The sequence below is a fragment of the Macroventuria anomochaeta genome (genome assembly GCF_010093625.1).
Source record: "Macroventuria anomochaeta strain CBS 525.71 unplaced genomic scaffold BU25scaffold_40, whole genome shotgun sequence".
Lineage (NCBI taxonomy): Eukaryota > Fungi > Ascomycota > Dothideomycetes > Pleosporales > Didymellaceae > Macroventuria > Macroventuria anomochaeta.
In genome coordinates this window covers 60,334-74,744 of record NW_022985401.1, presented here as the reverse complement: position 1 = coordinate 74,744, position 14,411 = coordinate 60,334, and the positions used below count along the sequence as shown (strand labels likewise).

Below are 14,411 nucleotides of genomic sequence, written 5' to 3'. Positions count from 1 at the left end.
CTTCCTTATCGTCTATCTTTTCCATCTCGTCTTTCTAGCGACCAGCTTCACTAACCTCTTGCACACTTGAGGCTGGTCGTTTACTTTCTCCCATATGATTTCATCTTAGTCTCACCTAGCCCCGTAGCGCTCTAAGCTATCGTCCTCAGCCTGCGCTATCTCACTTGCAGTCCTAGGAGAAGCTTGTTGCGATCTCTTCGAGTCACACGCCTCATCACGTCCGCGCGGCCGGCTGCGTCAGTCTCACCATGACCACATCGGAGAAACCTGGCATTCCAACGGCTCGGTCAACGAAACTGGTCCTAGGAACAACACTGAAGAGGCTGCCCTGGCTCGATGGCAAAACCTCACAAGCAGTGCCTGCGGCACCTCCCGAGGACTACCCTTCGCCGACTACACGTCCACCCAGTCGCAAACCTTCCACCCTGACCGTTCCCAAACGTACTGCAACAGCATACACGACGGCTGATTCAACTGTCCGGCCTTCTGTACCCGCAACTGTCGTCCGAAAGAAGCTCGTGTCGTCACCAACTGAGCATCGAACGCTAGCGATGGGATCACCACTCGAGAGTAGCCCTTCGCCAGTCACAAGACATCGCATGGCACAGAATCGACGAGAATCCATGGCACAGAGTCGACGAGAGTCCATGGCACAGAATCGACGAGAGTCCATGGCACAGAATCGACGAGAGTCCATGGCACAGAGTCAACGAGAGTCTGTGGCCCAACAGACAGCGTTCCGTCAATCCTCAGCATCGCACGAGCCCAGAAAGCGACTCTCCTTCGTGGACACCTTCAATCCAAGTATAGAAGAGGAGGTTATACACGAGCGTCGCGCACGAGCAGATAGCCTGGCTCCAGTACCAGATCACCTTGAGAGATCTAGTACCTCAGAGTCAATCCAGTTACCTGTTCAACGTGACGTGGTCACAAATACGACAACGCCGGTGGTAATCTCCCGGGTCCAAGTGTCACCATCTCGTCCACGACCAGGTCGTAATGCTTTCGAGCGGATGGGGGACAGGAGAATAAGCAACGCGATCGAAGGTCTTGAAGACATGGTACAAGAAGCCGTAGAGATCGCCGATGAGACTACGGATCATGGCCAGGTGGAGGAAATCTACGAGATCATCGAAGGTGCAAGACAAGCAATACAAGGAGCTTCTAATAATCCTACACAACACCTCATGGCCACAAGCTCACCGCTTCCGGCGTCCGGTTCGTCTCATGAGTGGGAGGACTATGGTGGCTATCCGAGAGACTTGTCGCCTCCCAGGCTAGGAAGAATACCACACTTGCCACCTCCCCCTACCCAGAGGAACACGACCGAGGATTTGGTGGACTTGGTGCCCTCGCAAGTGCGGATCGACCTGCAGCAAGGGTCAGCATCCGTAGATTGGGCCTACCAACCCCACAGAAGTCCGACAAGCATCACTTCATCTTCGTCACGTTCGACTAGCGTCGCAAGAGGTCGTTCGAGGCTCAGCACTCGAAGTGACCTGCTTCTTCCCCCGGATCCTACCCAAGCCGCACCAAGAGAGCATGTGGACCTCGTACTTCGGCCCATGGCTCGAGATCGTTCTCGCGGTCGACCACATCGACGTATCATAAGGGACAGGGGGGTGCCCGGCCAGAAGCCTCATCGTCATTGCCGTCTTCGAAGTCGAAGCAGCTCTGATCGAGAGGCTAGGCCGAGGTCTGTGTCGCGACACAAGAGGCGAAGTTCTTCTGAGTCAAGTCCTCCCGAAGAGTCTTTCAATGAGGAAGGTCTCCCACCGCGGCAATATGGCGGGACTCTTCGCGTGCGGGAACAGGCTCAACACACCTTCAGCCTTCGGCGACATCATCGCAGACAACCAATCGCAAGGAATTGGGGCACCGGCAAGAAACGCTTGACCGCAATCATTGCGTGCATCAATACCGCTCTTCTCGGCATCATCATTGGAGTCTACGTATGTAGTCCGACGAGTTGCAAGATGTGTGATTCTCTCTGACATATCCAAGGCAGGTGAAGTACCACGCATCCAGTACTACCTCGCAGACGAAAGTCATGTTGCCATCCTCGGCAACGTTGTGTAGGTGACTGATTTACGAGACGTGAGTGTTGCTGACCCAATATAGACTGTACGTTGGCCTCGCCATCTCCACGTGTATAGTCTGGCCGTTACCGTTGCTCCATGGTCGGAAGCCGTACATACTGGCTGCTCTGACACTCGCCATGCCGTTGCAGTTTCCCCAGGCGATGATCCTCAGCACCAAACGGTCTCCCACCAGACAAAGCTTTCGAGCAGGTCTCCTTGTTGCTCGCTTGGCAACTGGACTCGTTCTTGGGTTTGCGAACGTAAACTACATCACCGTACTGCTCGACCTGTTCGGCGCGTCGTTGCAAAGCAAGAATCCACATCAAGAATACGTTGTTCCGAATGATGTGAGACGACATGGTGGAGGCATGGGCTTGTGGCTCGGCATATGGTCCTGGTGCTGGATCGCATCGCTCGCTGTCGGTTTCATGGTTGGGGCTGTGATCATCGAGCATTTGAGTCCGGACTGGGGCTTCTACGTCGTCATCATCATACTGTCTGCTGCACTCGTTTTGAACATCATTGCGCCCGAGACGCGGCGCGCAGCCTATCGAAAGTCAGTAACGGAAGTCTACGATCGCGATGAGAACTACATCACTCGCCGGGTCGCTCGAGGCGAGTGCAAGTTGCATATCTCGACAGAAGGTCCAAAGTACTGGTTCGAAGAAGTGTGGGCTGGCATGAAACTCATGACCATGATGATGTGCCAGCCCGGTTTCTTCGTGTTGGCTCTGTACCTGGCCTGGATATATGCACAGGTGGTGCTCGTCATCGTGCTTTTGGGCTCGTTGCTATCGAGAAACTACAAGTGCCAACCGCGCTTTGTAGGAGCTGGAGTCACGTCGATTGCCATCGGAGCCTTCCTGGCGCTTCCTTTAACTAAGGCTAGGATCTTCTCTCGCGAACGGAAGAACTCCTTTCGAACGGACAGCATGACATTCCAGAAGCAGGTGACTTGGTCATCGCATCTCGTTCGACGTACGCTCTTTACGATCGTGCTGCCGCTGATGGGCTTGGCCTACACGATCTCCTCGGCAGGACGCCCGAAACCGTTCATGGTACCGATCGCATTCGCGGGCGCTCTGGGGTTCTTCAGCATCCTCGCAATTGCCGAATGCCACGGTCTTATCATGGAGACGTTCGACACGTGCGACTTGCAGCCTGGTGTCAACACAAAACATCGGCTGGAATCGATGGCTGTTCAGGATCGGCGCCGTCGAACCAACTTCTCCTCCTTCCCGCGAGTCACGGCTGGCATCTTTGCATCTCAGACATTGGCGTTCATCGGCGGAGCAGTGGCCACCGAAGTGGGCGGCATCATGACGCGGCGTCTTGGTGCTCAGGCATCGACTGGCGTGACCGCAGGCATCCTGTTGTTCCTCACAATCGCACTCACCCTCGTTCTTGTGCGTTTCAGAAGTGTTCAGGTCATCCCTAACCACACCTTCGGCACTCGACGGGACACGGCAGCATGGGAAGAGTTTGGAGAACTCGAAAAGATGGGCAGAGGCAGCGATTGGAAAGCCGTGGTGATTGGCAACCCAAGCGGGAAGATGCGCAGAATGAGCGTGCTGGAGCTGGGCGCGCTGAGCCGCTGGACAGAGATTCGAAAGCTAAACTTTCTCTTGAAGGAGCCGCGACTGGGTGAGGCGAGGTCTGGCAGGAGACCCAGGACATGGAGAGACGGCTGGTAGCTAGCTGTGAGGGGACATGGAGCTGAGATGAGACCTTGGACAACCTCAAAGCTGGTGTTGAAGTTGGATAGACTGGCCCTTGAAGAAGATGAATTCCTACTACGCCAATATTTGAAGCAGCGATGATCCGCTGGTGATATGAGTGTTTCTTGGTGTTTCTTGGTGTTTCTTGGTGTTTCTTGGTGTTTCTTGGTGTTTCATGGTGTTGAGGAGCGCTGGTCCTGGCACCGCTCCTAGAACGTCCGTAGCGCCAAGCTCTCGAAAAAAGCTCGAGCTCCTCGCACCGCCAACATCAGTGATAGCCGGCCGTCCACACCACCCTCCATCGCCCACCCACGCCGACGCACCATCACAATGTCTTTCGCTGTATCTCGCGCGCTTGTCCGCCAGTCGCGGTTCGCTGTCCGCCGCGCGGGCGTCCGCAATGCCTCGACCACCTCCGAGGCCGCCGGCGCCGCAAAGGAGAAGGCTGGCGACGCGGCCTCCAAGGTCCAGTCCAAGGCGTCCGAGGGCCTGACCAAGGTCAAGACCTCGGCTGAGTCTGCGGCCAGCTCTGCCAGCAATGCTGCGAGCAACGCCGCGGGCACGGTTAACAGCGCGGCGAGCAAGGCCCAGGGCAGGGTTGGAAGGCTGGTTGGGGCTGTTCAGGGTAAGTGAGATTCTTTTTGGAGGGCAAGCGGGTGCATGTTGGTTGGAAAGCGGAGGAGAGCGCAGGGAGAGGTTGTTGAGGCTCAATGGCGCGGCGGGGGGGCTCTGTGCGGCTTTCTGGGCGCGTGTTGGGTGGTGCTTCGACTGCTATCGACCCCAAAGACATGCGGACGAGAACAGGAAGTGCATGGTTCAGCAGGCTTGCTAACAGACGCCAGGACTGATCCCCCAGGCCACATACTACGGCCGCGTTACCCTCGAGCTCGGCAAGCTCATCGTCCAGCAGCGCAGCATGGCACCACCGTAAGCCTTCCACCCCCGCAAGCCTTCCACCCCCGCAAGCCTTCCACCACCGCATCCCCACACTCCACAGCCACTTGCTGACACGACACACAGTTCCATCCAGACCATCCAGGGCTACCTCCAGCCCGCGCTGAACGCGCTCCGCCACCCCGCCTCCATCGCCAACACGCTCAGCCCCAACACGCTCCTCAGCCAGGTCCGCGGCGCATCGAGCGCACAGTACTGGAGCGCTGGTGTCGTCGCCGCCGAGATCCTTGGTTTCTTCTCCATTGGCGAGATCATCGGTCGTTTCAAGCTCGTTGGGTACAGGGAGAAGGGGCACGGTGGTGACAGCGAGGCCCACGCATAAGGGAGCAGCGGCGGCACGTGATTCGTTGTAATATCCCAACGGCGAGTCGAGGATGACTGAAGGGGGAGGAAGCATGTGGACTGGCGGCAAAGGATGGGGTGTACGATTCCGAGATGAATTGGAGGGTGCACACGACATGGGACTGATGGCCCAAAAACAACTGTACTACTGCACATAGCTCTGATTCTAGATTTCCTTTTCCTGACAACCGCACTGTGCAACGGCTCGCAATACACTTCTTTCGTATCCGCATGGTAACCCGTCCATCTCGAGTGCCTCCAGACGCCAAAGACGCCAAAGATACTGGGGCATGTGCTGACCAATCAGCACGCATCGTTTCGAGAGCGTGTCGGAGTGAGAGCTTGACGCCCGCGTCCGACGGCTCTTGTGGCTTGCCTGATGGGGCAAGCTGGTGCCGGTGCCGGTGCTGGTGCTGGTGCTGGGCCGAGCCCCACTTTAATCTTTCCGAGTGGAGCTCGAACTTTTGCACCAAACTTCAGCACCATGGTCATGGCGCATAGCTCACAACGCTCTTTCCTGCAGCACATGCCGCTCTTTCCTGCAGCGCACAACGCTCTTTCCTGAAGCACGCCTCGCTCCTTCTCTCCTGGAGTCCACTCTGCCACGTCCTGGTTGCCCGCCGACATGGACGTCTTCAAGCTACTCTCGCGCGCCGCAAAACCCAGCGCGAAACCCAGCGCAAAAGCAAGCGCGACACAAAAACTGCCCTCCAGCGGCGCCGCCGCGAATCCGCAACTTTTCGGCCACGATGGGCCGGCGTTCAATGGCGTGAACAAGAAGAGGAAGAGAGGTCAGGATGGGGCGGAGGTAGTGGAGGAGGATACGAGTCTGTATGCTGGGCTGGACTTTTTTGGGGCGCCGAAGGGTGCAGAGGACGGGGGGAAGAAGAAGCGCAAGAGGAAAGCCGGGGCAGAGCAGGCTGCCGAAGCAAGCGTGAATGGAGAAGATGACGTCGAAGCCGAGGCTGAGGCTGGGGCTGGCCGAGAGGTGGAAGCATACGATGCAACAGAGAGCAAGCGCCTCCTCCGCTCGCACAAGCTTAAGATCGCTGTCCTCGAAGACTTTGCCGCGCAAGAAGCTCTAGACGCCAAAGAGAAGAAGAAAGAAAAGAAGAGCAGCAAGAAGCGCGAGAAGGAGAGAGGGGAGTCCAAGGATAAGACGAAGGACACCAAGAAGCAACTCTACCCCCAGCCGCTCACCGACTTTGCACAACTGCGCACCACGCGCTACGCCATCTCAAGACGGCTTGCGGAGAACATACAAGAGCAGGGCTACAAGCTGCCGACTGAAGTCCAGCTTGGTGCGCTGCCGCTGCTGCTTGGTGGCAAGAAGCAGGCTATCCCAAGGGCAGACGCTGCGGAGACGGAGAGCTCTGGTGCAGAGTACGGCGGCGACATCGACCTCTTGACGGTTGCGCCGACTGGAAGCGGCAAGACGATCGCCTTCTTGATACCGGTCATCAACGCACTGCTCAGGGAGGGCTCGACGGACAGCAAAGAGGGGCCGCGAGCGATTGTCGTTGCGCCGACACGAGAGCTGGCTGCGCAGATCGTCAACGAGGCGAGGAAGATTGCCAAGGGCACGGGGATCAAGGCTACGCTCATGAGGAAGGGAATGGAGGTCGTTGAACGCGGAGATGGCATGGATAGCGAGAAGGCCGCTGCAGAAGCCGAGGCAGATGCTTCTGGCGACGATGGCCGGGCTGCTGGCGACGATGGCAGTGCTTCTGGGTCCGACACATCAGACCAAGAGGGACAAGTCCAGCAGAAGACGCGTGATCGCAAACGCGCGGAACTCGTCAAAGCCGCCATCATTGTCGCAACACCGCTGGCGCTCCTCAACGCCCTCAGGCGTAGAGACGGTACGGTCGCAGAGCTGCCCAGCATCCGTCACCTCATCCTCGACGAAGCTGACGTCCTCCTCGACCCGCTCTTCCGCGAGCAAACCCTCGCCGTCTGGAACGCGTGCACAAGTCCTCTCCTCCGCATCGGCCTCTGGTCCGCCACCATGGGCGCATCCGTCGAGTCCCTCGCAATCTCAACCCTAAATTCTCGCTGGAGATCCCTCAAGGCAACTCGCAGCGACCTATCACCACGCCCGCCTCTCATCCGCCTGGTCGTCGGCCTCAAAGACACCGCAATCCCCAACATCCACCACCAACTAACCTACGCCGCAACCGAACAAGGCAAACTCCTCGGCCTGCGCCAACTCCTACACCCGACATCTATATCCTCCACCTCCACGGCTCCCGTCCTCAGGCCCCCGTTCCTCGTCTTCACGCAAACCATTCCCCGCGCCATCGCCCTGCACTCAGAGCTGCTCTACGACATCCCGCCCGAAGCCGGCGGCTCATCCCGCATCGCCGTCCTGCACGCCGACCTATCGAGCAGCGCGCGAGACGGCATCATGACCCGCTTCCGCCGCGGCGAAGTCTGGGTCCTCATCACCACCGACCTGCTCGCGCGCGGCGTCGACTTCCGGGGTCTCAACGGCGTCGTGAATTTCGACGCGCCTACCTCCGCAGCGGCATATGTGCACCGCGTCGGTCGCACGGGGCGGGCGGGCCGCGAGGGCGGTGTTGCGGTCACGTTTTATACGCAGGACGATATCCCATATGTCAAGCTCATTGCGAACGTGATCCGCGCGAGCGAGAAGTTGAGGGGTGTGCCTGAGGGTGAGGGGAGTGTGAAGCAGTGGTTGCTTGATGCGCTGCCGACGCCGACGAAGAGGGATCGAGCGACGCTGAAGAAGAGGGGTGTCGAGTCGAGACGGAGTAATCTCAGAGGGAAGGAGGCGAAGAAGGGGAGGATTTCGACCAAGAGTGGGTTCGAGAGGAGGATTGAGAACAATAAGAGGGGTGCGAAGGAGGGGAGTAAGAGGAGAGAAAAGGCAGCGAGAGACGCATCGCCGGGGAGTGATGATGGCTTTGATGGCTTTGAGGAGTAGGGTTGCTGTGCTACGTAGTCAAGACATAGTGATGGGAATCCATTATCCAGAGCAAACGTTTCTCCCCAGGGCCGTGGTCCCGTTTCTGCTCATTCGCTCTCTTGGTGCGTACATGTATGTGTTCTTGGGTTTACACCTGCCCCCGATCTATCAGTGTCACTCCCGTCTCGGTTTCGAGGCTAACCAGATCTTTGATTGGGTGCCCGACGGTGCTCGTGCCGGTGACATACTGTACATGCTCTGAGTAAGTCGCCATGTCGCACTGCTCCAGCAGGTGTCGGTTGAATGTGCGGTAACTATTACAGCTGTAAACGTGGATCAGCGAGCTTTTTGACTGACACAATATGCTTTGGGTGTCGTCTGGCTTGTTGCTGTGTTTTTCGCATGCCCAAAACAATCGTATTCGTGCTGACGAACTTTTGATCATGTTCGTGATGGGCTGGACATGCGAAAACTCATGGTTACGAACATTGGCCCATTGTGTCCAGGAATGGACACCGACTTTAAGCAGTTCATGCACCTGTGTTTTGCACAGTATGGAAGGCACGAGCACTGCGCTCTGTTGAACATGCCCAAGACTGTAGGGTTGTGGGTGAAGGCAGTGAGTGGGTTTTCAGGGAGCATACGACCGTAGATCCAACGAGGGAATGGGGCACGAGTGGGATCAACAGGATACATGGAACTTTCTCTACACCCCAATTGACAAGAGTAAGAGATTCTTCAAAGCTTGTTCACACTGCGTTTCCTCCTTAGATGAGGGACTGGACTCTTCGGATTATGCGCGATGTCCAGCGATGGCCAGCTCGAAGCGCTGAACATGCGCAACTTCACAACACGGAAGATCGCACCATCTTCAACCTACGCACAGCACAACGTAGCCCATCGCACCATCCTCTCACATCCCACAGCAGCGTGCAAAATATGACTTCACAGAACCGCCACACTAACCATTTGCTTCTACCCTTTGCCTCTTTTGCCTCCGCCGACTGAGCCATCTCCGATTCCACTCGTGTCCGCGCAGCCTCAAAGTCTGGATACGAGCGGAGCGGGCCACTTCGTGTGGTTAGGGCACCAAGGAACAACACGAGATTACACCGGTGTCGTGTGACGCGGTGTGAGGAATGGCATATAGATCGCCGCTCTTATTGCGACGTCTGTCCTTTGGAGTAAGCTTACCTTCAGGAGCAAAGTTTGACATGGACAGCCTTGATCGATGGTTCGCCCGTCTCTTACAATCAAGACTTTAGAACTGTAAGACACACGATGACGCTGTCGTTCTGGCAAACACAAACTGCTCCATCTCTATCGATTCTCGTGAAGATGGCGTTACTTCTTGTCCTCTCGACTCGACAACTTTGATGTTGTACCCGATGTCTTGACCGCTTTTGTGTAGCTTGAGCCAGAGTCGGAATCTCTTTGAATCGAGCCATTTGCCAAGAAAGGAACGGGAGCGCGCCGGATGCCTTTTGATGAGATATGACCAAGGATGGAATCATAAGTACTCTGGACGGGATACAGATACTAAAGATAAAGATGGCCGTGGTGTTGTGTGCCTTGGTGCATCTTGTACTTCCCCCTTTTGTTGATTGCTGACCCGAGTAATCCTCGTTTCAAATCCGATGCAGCACCACCAACTTCGCCTCAAAAACACAAGCCCATCATCCGAGACATACACCACTCGACTGTTACCATACCAACCCCTCCACAGACACAATGTCCCCCACGGTACGTCACTTCCCAGCCCCGGAAGTCGGCACACCCTACTCTCTGTGGCGGTTATTTTGGGACTAGCACCTTTGCGCCCATCTTTTCCGTGCTGCGTTGTGCCGCCGCTTGGCAATATTGGCGAAGTGGCGCTTGAGGCCCCTCGCATACACAAGCACGTCAGTGCGGTGGCACAAGGGACCGTCATGGCTGGGTGTAAGGCGTAATCGTGAGTTTGTGGGAGGTGGCTCGCGTTGCGACGGTGATGGAGGGTGGTGCAGAAGAGGCTGTGCTGTTTTGTGGAGGTGAGTCGGTCGCTGATGATAAGATGCTGTTGTGTTGCTTTCGACATATTGTGCCCGATCAACAGTTCAATTGGCGCAGTGGGTAAATGTGGATATGTTGATTAGATATTAGCACGCTCTACACATGAAATCGTGACATGCTTTGCTTCGCCTGTGCTGTGCATGTGTCCATTTTGTTGAGACATCGCAGTGCTCGCCTAGGCTTTCTAATTCTTTCCTTCCAATGTACGCCTAGTAATTCCAGGTCGGTGCCACAAATGAACTCCATGAAAATGCGAAAACGATGTGTTGGTATCCGCGGATATAGTGACAAAAGAAATGTTCATCATAAAACAAGATGCAATGTTCCTGATTCCAGCAGGTCTATGGCTACTCGTAGACGGTGTTGGTTGTGCGCCTCGTCGAGTCTATGCCATGTTTGCCACACCGTGCTTCTCATCTTCCTCTTTCTCGAACATGGTCTCTTCGAGCCACTTTGTAGCCTTGGCGCATTGCGAGTCGACATAGGTAGTCCACAGGTGGGCGATCGTGTATTCGACAGCGAAGAACGTGGGAATGGCAAGAGCCCACACCAGCCAGTTCTGTGACCGAGGGATGTAGTGCTCGATGGCGTCTCCCTCACCGTTTGCAGGCTGCTCGACGCGGTAGGGTGCGGTTGACCATCCGTAGATCAATCGTGCGAGGCCAACCTTCAGAACGGTTCCGTGGGTAAGATAGACTGCGAAGCTGTTGCGGCCGACCCACATGAACAGCTTGTTCGAGAACATGCTCTGCAGGCTAGGCGACAGCCAGATTCCAGTGACCATAAGATCCCAACCGATAGCTGTGAAGCGCTTAGGGTAGCTCGCGGCGCCCTCAGGAATGATCCAGTCGCCCATGTTCTTGAGCTGAATGGACCAGCTGGCCCACTCCCAGTGCTCTCCCGGGAAGCAGGCAACGTACCAGCCAACGACAATAAGTGTTGTCAGAGCAGCTCGGCGGACTCTGGGGTAGCTGTTGACGAAGTCGCGGAAGCCCTTCTCGGAACCAATGTCGCAGAGCATAACACCGTAGAGGAACTGGCATTCGAAAGTTTCTGAATTCAGTTAGCATTGTGAGAACATTGTGGAAGCGATGTTTGACATACCCTTCTCGGGGCTTGTTCGCATCCAGTACCACCAAAACAGGACAACGCAGGTAAACAAACGCATGCGGAACTTCATGAAGACAGTCGCGAAAAGGAGTACGTAGATCAGGAAAGCACCCTGGAGCAAAGGGAGCAGCGCCCACTGGTGGTCATCGTACTCGTTGTTGGCGCCAGACCAAGCACCCTGGAAGTTCCTGAACAGACGAGGGATCTCGGTGTCAAGGCTGCCAATGTTCTGGGGAACAGCACGCCTCAACCAGTGGGAGTCACTACGGTAAGCAACTTCAAATGCTCCTAGTTGGGCAAATAACCATGCAATCACCAAAGCAATTGTAGCGGGCATGATCAACCGCGGTGGTCGGCGGAAAGCCGATTTTCCAAGAGTGGTCAAAGCGGCTGGAATGTTGCCGGACTTTGCTTGTCGAAGTGGTTTGATAGCGCAGACGTAACCGGTGAGGAAGGCAAACATCGTAACTCCGATTCGTCCTTGCCATGGTAGCCGGAGGAACGGTAGCTGAAGCAATTGAGGTATGGCATCCTCGCTATTGCGTGGAGACCAGAGGCTGTAATCCCATGCTCTGCACAGGTGTGTTACAACGACCCAGAAGGAAGCAACTCCCCGAACACCCTGAGTATGTTAAGTGAGGAATGTAGACGTCATAGTTCAGGTACATACCTCAACCCACGTCACGTTCTGGCGAGTATTGGAAGCCATGTTGCCAGCAGGAGCCCCAGAGTCGGTCGACGATAGTCCGGAGATAGTGGCGCGAACGAGCGATAGTGGGACCTTGGACAGTAAAGTCATGCAAGCGAGTACGAAGTCCGAGTGAAGCAAGGGAATGGCGAGGCTCTGGGTAGATAAATACGCGCGACGAATACAAGGAAACAAAGAGGGGATAAAAGAGCGACTGTGGCAGCTATAGCGCTACTCTAACGGCTGTCCACGAACCAAGCAGGAGAATAAGTGTTGGTGGCTAGGGTGCAAGCAAGTTCCTCCATGCGAAGACGGGTAGTCGGATATGGAGCCTGTCATGATAAAGCCCGTCAGGAGTAGCAGCGAAAGACGATGGGTTTTACCTGTCTCATTGGCGTTCAGTCTGCAACGGGTAAGACGTGCCGAGTGTACATGGGTGGCCGCGTAATATGCTGGGCGCTGGAGAAATCATGTCCATGTGCTCCCCACCCGTTTCACAACCACAGCGGCTTGGCAGTGTGCTAATGGAGCTGGCTTGTTCCCGCGCGAATGAATTGCAGCCACCCGGGAATCGGCACAGTGAGGAATGACGAGCTTGAAGGACACAGCCGCTGACCGTTGTCGGGGCTGATGCGGGTTAGGCCATATCTTTCTGTCCAGCGTTGCACCACCGCTGCTCAAAGGGGTTCAGGTGCTGCCAATCCCTAAGGAAGCTTTCAAGGTGTGGCGCAAAAGTCAAAGGGTGCATGCTTATGATTCGGCGGCTCAAAATGGTTGGCGTGCTGAAGGGAGTGCATTGGCCCGGGATGAAATCTGTGAAGCGACGTCGCGCCACTTACACTAGCTGCGTCAGATCCCCCAAGATAGTGAAGGAGCCGCAGATGGCAATATCGGAGCGTCGGAGGACGCGTCGTGACGCGCAAAGAAGCCATCCAGCTATTTCCCCACGATGCGTAGTTTGATCGTCGTGGAGCTGATGAAGACGTGATGCGCTGTCGTTATTGTTGGCGTGCCCAGCGGCGCTGAGGCTTGAGGCTCTGCGCTCCTGCCTGCAGGCTTGGAGTCGGCAGCATCCGCCGTCGTGGCTTCCCAGCACTTCCCAGGCGCCGTGCTTAGCGGTCAGGGTACCAGTGGGTCGCGCTCCAGTCCAGGCCCTCAAGCCTTGATTCAAACAACAAATGCCATCACTTTTTCACTGTCGCGTGAGGTCTTTTGCAGTTACGGTCAAGAATCAGATAACAGATGATGTCATTGCCAACCTCTCAATGGTTCTTCTCCACAATCTCCTTCGCAAACGTGGCAAAATCTCTACTCTCGTCCACCTTCTCCCACAGGTTAGGCTGGGTAAACACGGCCAGTGTATTCCTAGCAACTTTTCCTCCAATGCCAGGCCTAGCTCCTCTGACGAAGTGGGGAACAGCCTTGAACTTGCCTTTGGTGATGATCTCAAGAGCCTCTCCAGTCTGGAAGCCGAGACAGTCCCGCGGTATCCCGACCTTGACAGTTGCCCCGGTCCTTGAATGGATGTAGAGCCCAGCCTTGGGGTCAGGCGAGCGCTCAAGTTCCTGAAGAGGTGCAAACGCTGCGCCGGTCTGCGGCGTATGTGCTGCCTCGTCGACAAACATTGCTGATGTAAGACCTGTCAAGCAGCCGTGGTCGAGGTGAGTAGCACACCAGTCGTCCTCATCGCCGCTGGACGTGTCTGAAGCCCCACTGTTCGTATCTGGGGATGGGAAGTAGTGCAAGAGCCGGGCCTTGGTCGACACACTTGTCTTCACGACGTGCTCCAGGAATCCCTTCTGGTAGCCTTCAATGTTGGCTTCAGCGTACCTGTCACAGGCACGAGCAACAAGTACTGCGACGTCGATGACCAGTGTTGTGAGCTCACGGAAGGTCTTTTCGAAGCCTGGCAGAAGCTCCTCTGATGGCCAGACATTGGGTGCTGTGTACTCTGGGAATGATGGGTACTTCTCGGCGACTGACTTCTGTGTGTCCTCGAATCCAGGGGCACAGTTGACATAGTACGAGCCTTTGAGTGTATCATATTGGCCACCCTTAAGCGTCTCCTTTCCACAGGACCAGCCAACGAGCCACTTGGATGCTGGTGATTCAAGCCTCTCTACAGGCTATCAGTTAGATACAGCCCGAAACCCTACAGATGCTGCTACGTACCGAGTTGCTCTGGTGACAGACTAGCGAGAGCTGAGGAGTATGATAGCAGCTTATGTCTCAGTCCATGGAACTTCTCAGGAAGGTCTTTCACGACGATTATGCCAAGACTCTCAGGGCCAAAGGCCTGCTCGAGCAGTCCGAAGTCAACATTGTCTAGCAGGAGATCAGTCTGACTTGACGATATCAAGAAGCATCGACAGTAATCCTTACCAGTCTTGAGATCTTCTAACCCCACCGCAACAGCGTTCTGGTTGACAGCAGCGTTGGCACTGGCCATATTGATGTTTGATCAACGTCTTCAGATATGATGACGAATGGGTAAAGACGTTACACAGCTGGCACCTATCGTCACTTTAGTATTGTGAATA

At 55.7% G+C, this 14,411-nt stretch overlaps 6 protein-coding genes across 6 annotated transcripts; 3 read left to right on the top strand and 3 right to left on the bottom strand.

Moving 5' to 3' along the window:
* Positions 1-551: 551 nt before the first annotated feature.
* Positions 552-3,775, top strand: BU25DRAFT_350995 (uncharacterized protein; the record flags this gene model as incomplete). The annotated part of the gene is made up of 5 exons (XM_033703338.1): positions 552-705; positions 754-1,231; positions 1,286-1,952; positions 2,005-2,075; positions 2,122-3,775. 5 exons carry the CDS (start codon positions 552-554, stop codon positions 3,773-3,775), a joined length of 3,024 nt encoding a protein of 1,007 aa, XP_033557149.1.
* Positions 3,776-4,090: 315 nt separating this feature from the next.
* On the top strand, positions 4,091-5,323 carry BU25DRAFT_414725 (putative mitochondrial F1F0-ATP synthase g subunit). The gene is made up of 3 exons (XM_033707365.1): positions 4,091-4,424; positions 4,642-4,726; positions 4,820-5,323. Exons 1-3 carry the CDS (start codon positions 4,130-4,132, stop codon positions 5,073-5,075), a joined length of 636 nt encoding a protein of 211 aa, XP_033557148.1. The 5' UTR covers positions 4,091-4,129; the 3' UTR covers positions 5,076-5,323.
* Positions 5,324-5,684: 361 nt separating this feature from the next.
* Positions 5,685-8,042, top strand: BU25DRAFT_442811 (P-loop containing nucleoside triphosphate hydrolase protein; the record flags this gene model as incomplete). Its single annotated transcript, XM_033709323.1, has 1 exon — positions 5,685-8,042. The coding sequence occupies exon 1, from the start codon at positions 5,721-5,723 to the stop codon at positions 8,040-8,042; it is 2,322 nt and encodes a 773-aa protein (XP_033557147.1). The 5' UTR covers positions 5,685-5,720.
* Positions 8,043-9,196: 1,154 nt separating this feature from the next.
* BU25DRAFT_198864 (uncharacterized protein) lies at positions 9,197-10,278 on the bottom strand. The gene has a single exon (XM_033701081.1). The coding sequence runs from the start codon at positions 10,096-10,098 to the stop codon at positions 9,535-9,537; it is 564 nt and encodes a 187-aa protein (XP_033557146.1). The 5' UTR covers positions 10,099-10,278; the 3' UTR covers positions 9,197-9,534.
* A 180-nt stretch (positions 10,279-10,458) lies between these two features.
* BU25DRAFT_351025 (uncharacterized protein) lies at positions 10,459-11,892 on the bottom strand (the record flags this gene model as incomplete). The annotated part of the gene is made up of 3 exons (XM_033703339.1): positions 10,459-11,126; positions 11,178-11,805; positions 11,854-11,892. The coding sequence occupies 3 exons, from the start codon at positions 11,890-11,892 to the stop codon at positions 10,459-10,461; spliced, it is 1,335 nt and encodes a 444-aa protein (XP_033557145.1).
* Positions 11,893-13,101: 1,209 nt separating this feature from the next.
* On the bottom strand, positions 13,102-14,383 carry BU25DRAFT_414723 (Clavaminate synthase-like protein). The gene is made up of 3 exons (XM_033707364.1): positions 14,254-14,383; positions 14,044-14,196; positions 13,102-13,990 (listed from the first exon to the last, which is right to left on the bottom strand). Exons 1-3 carry the CDS (start codon positions 14,318-14,320, stop codon positions 13,134-13,136), a joined length of 1,077 nt encoding a protein of 358 aa, XP_033557144.1. The 5' UTR covers positions 14,321-14,383; the 3' UTR covers positions 13,102-13,133.
* Positions 14,384-14,411: the final 28 nt, after the last annotated feature.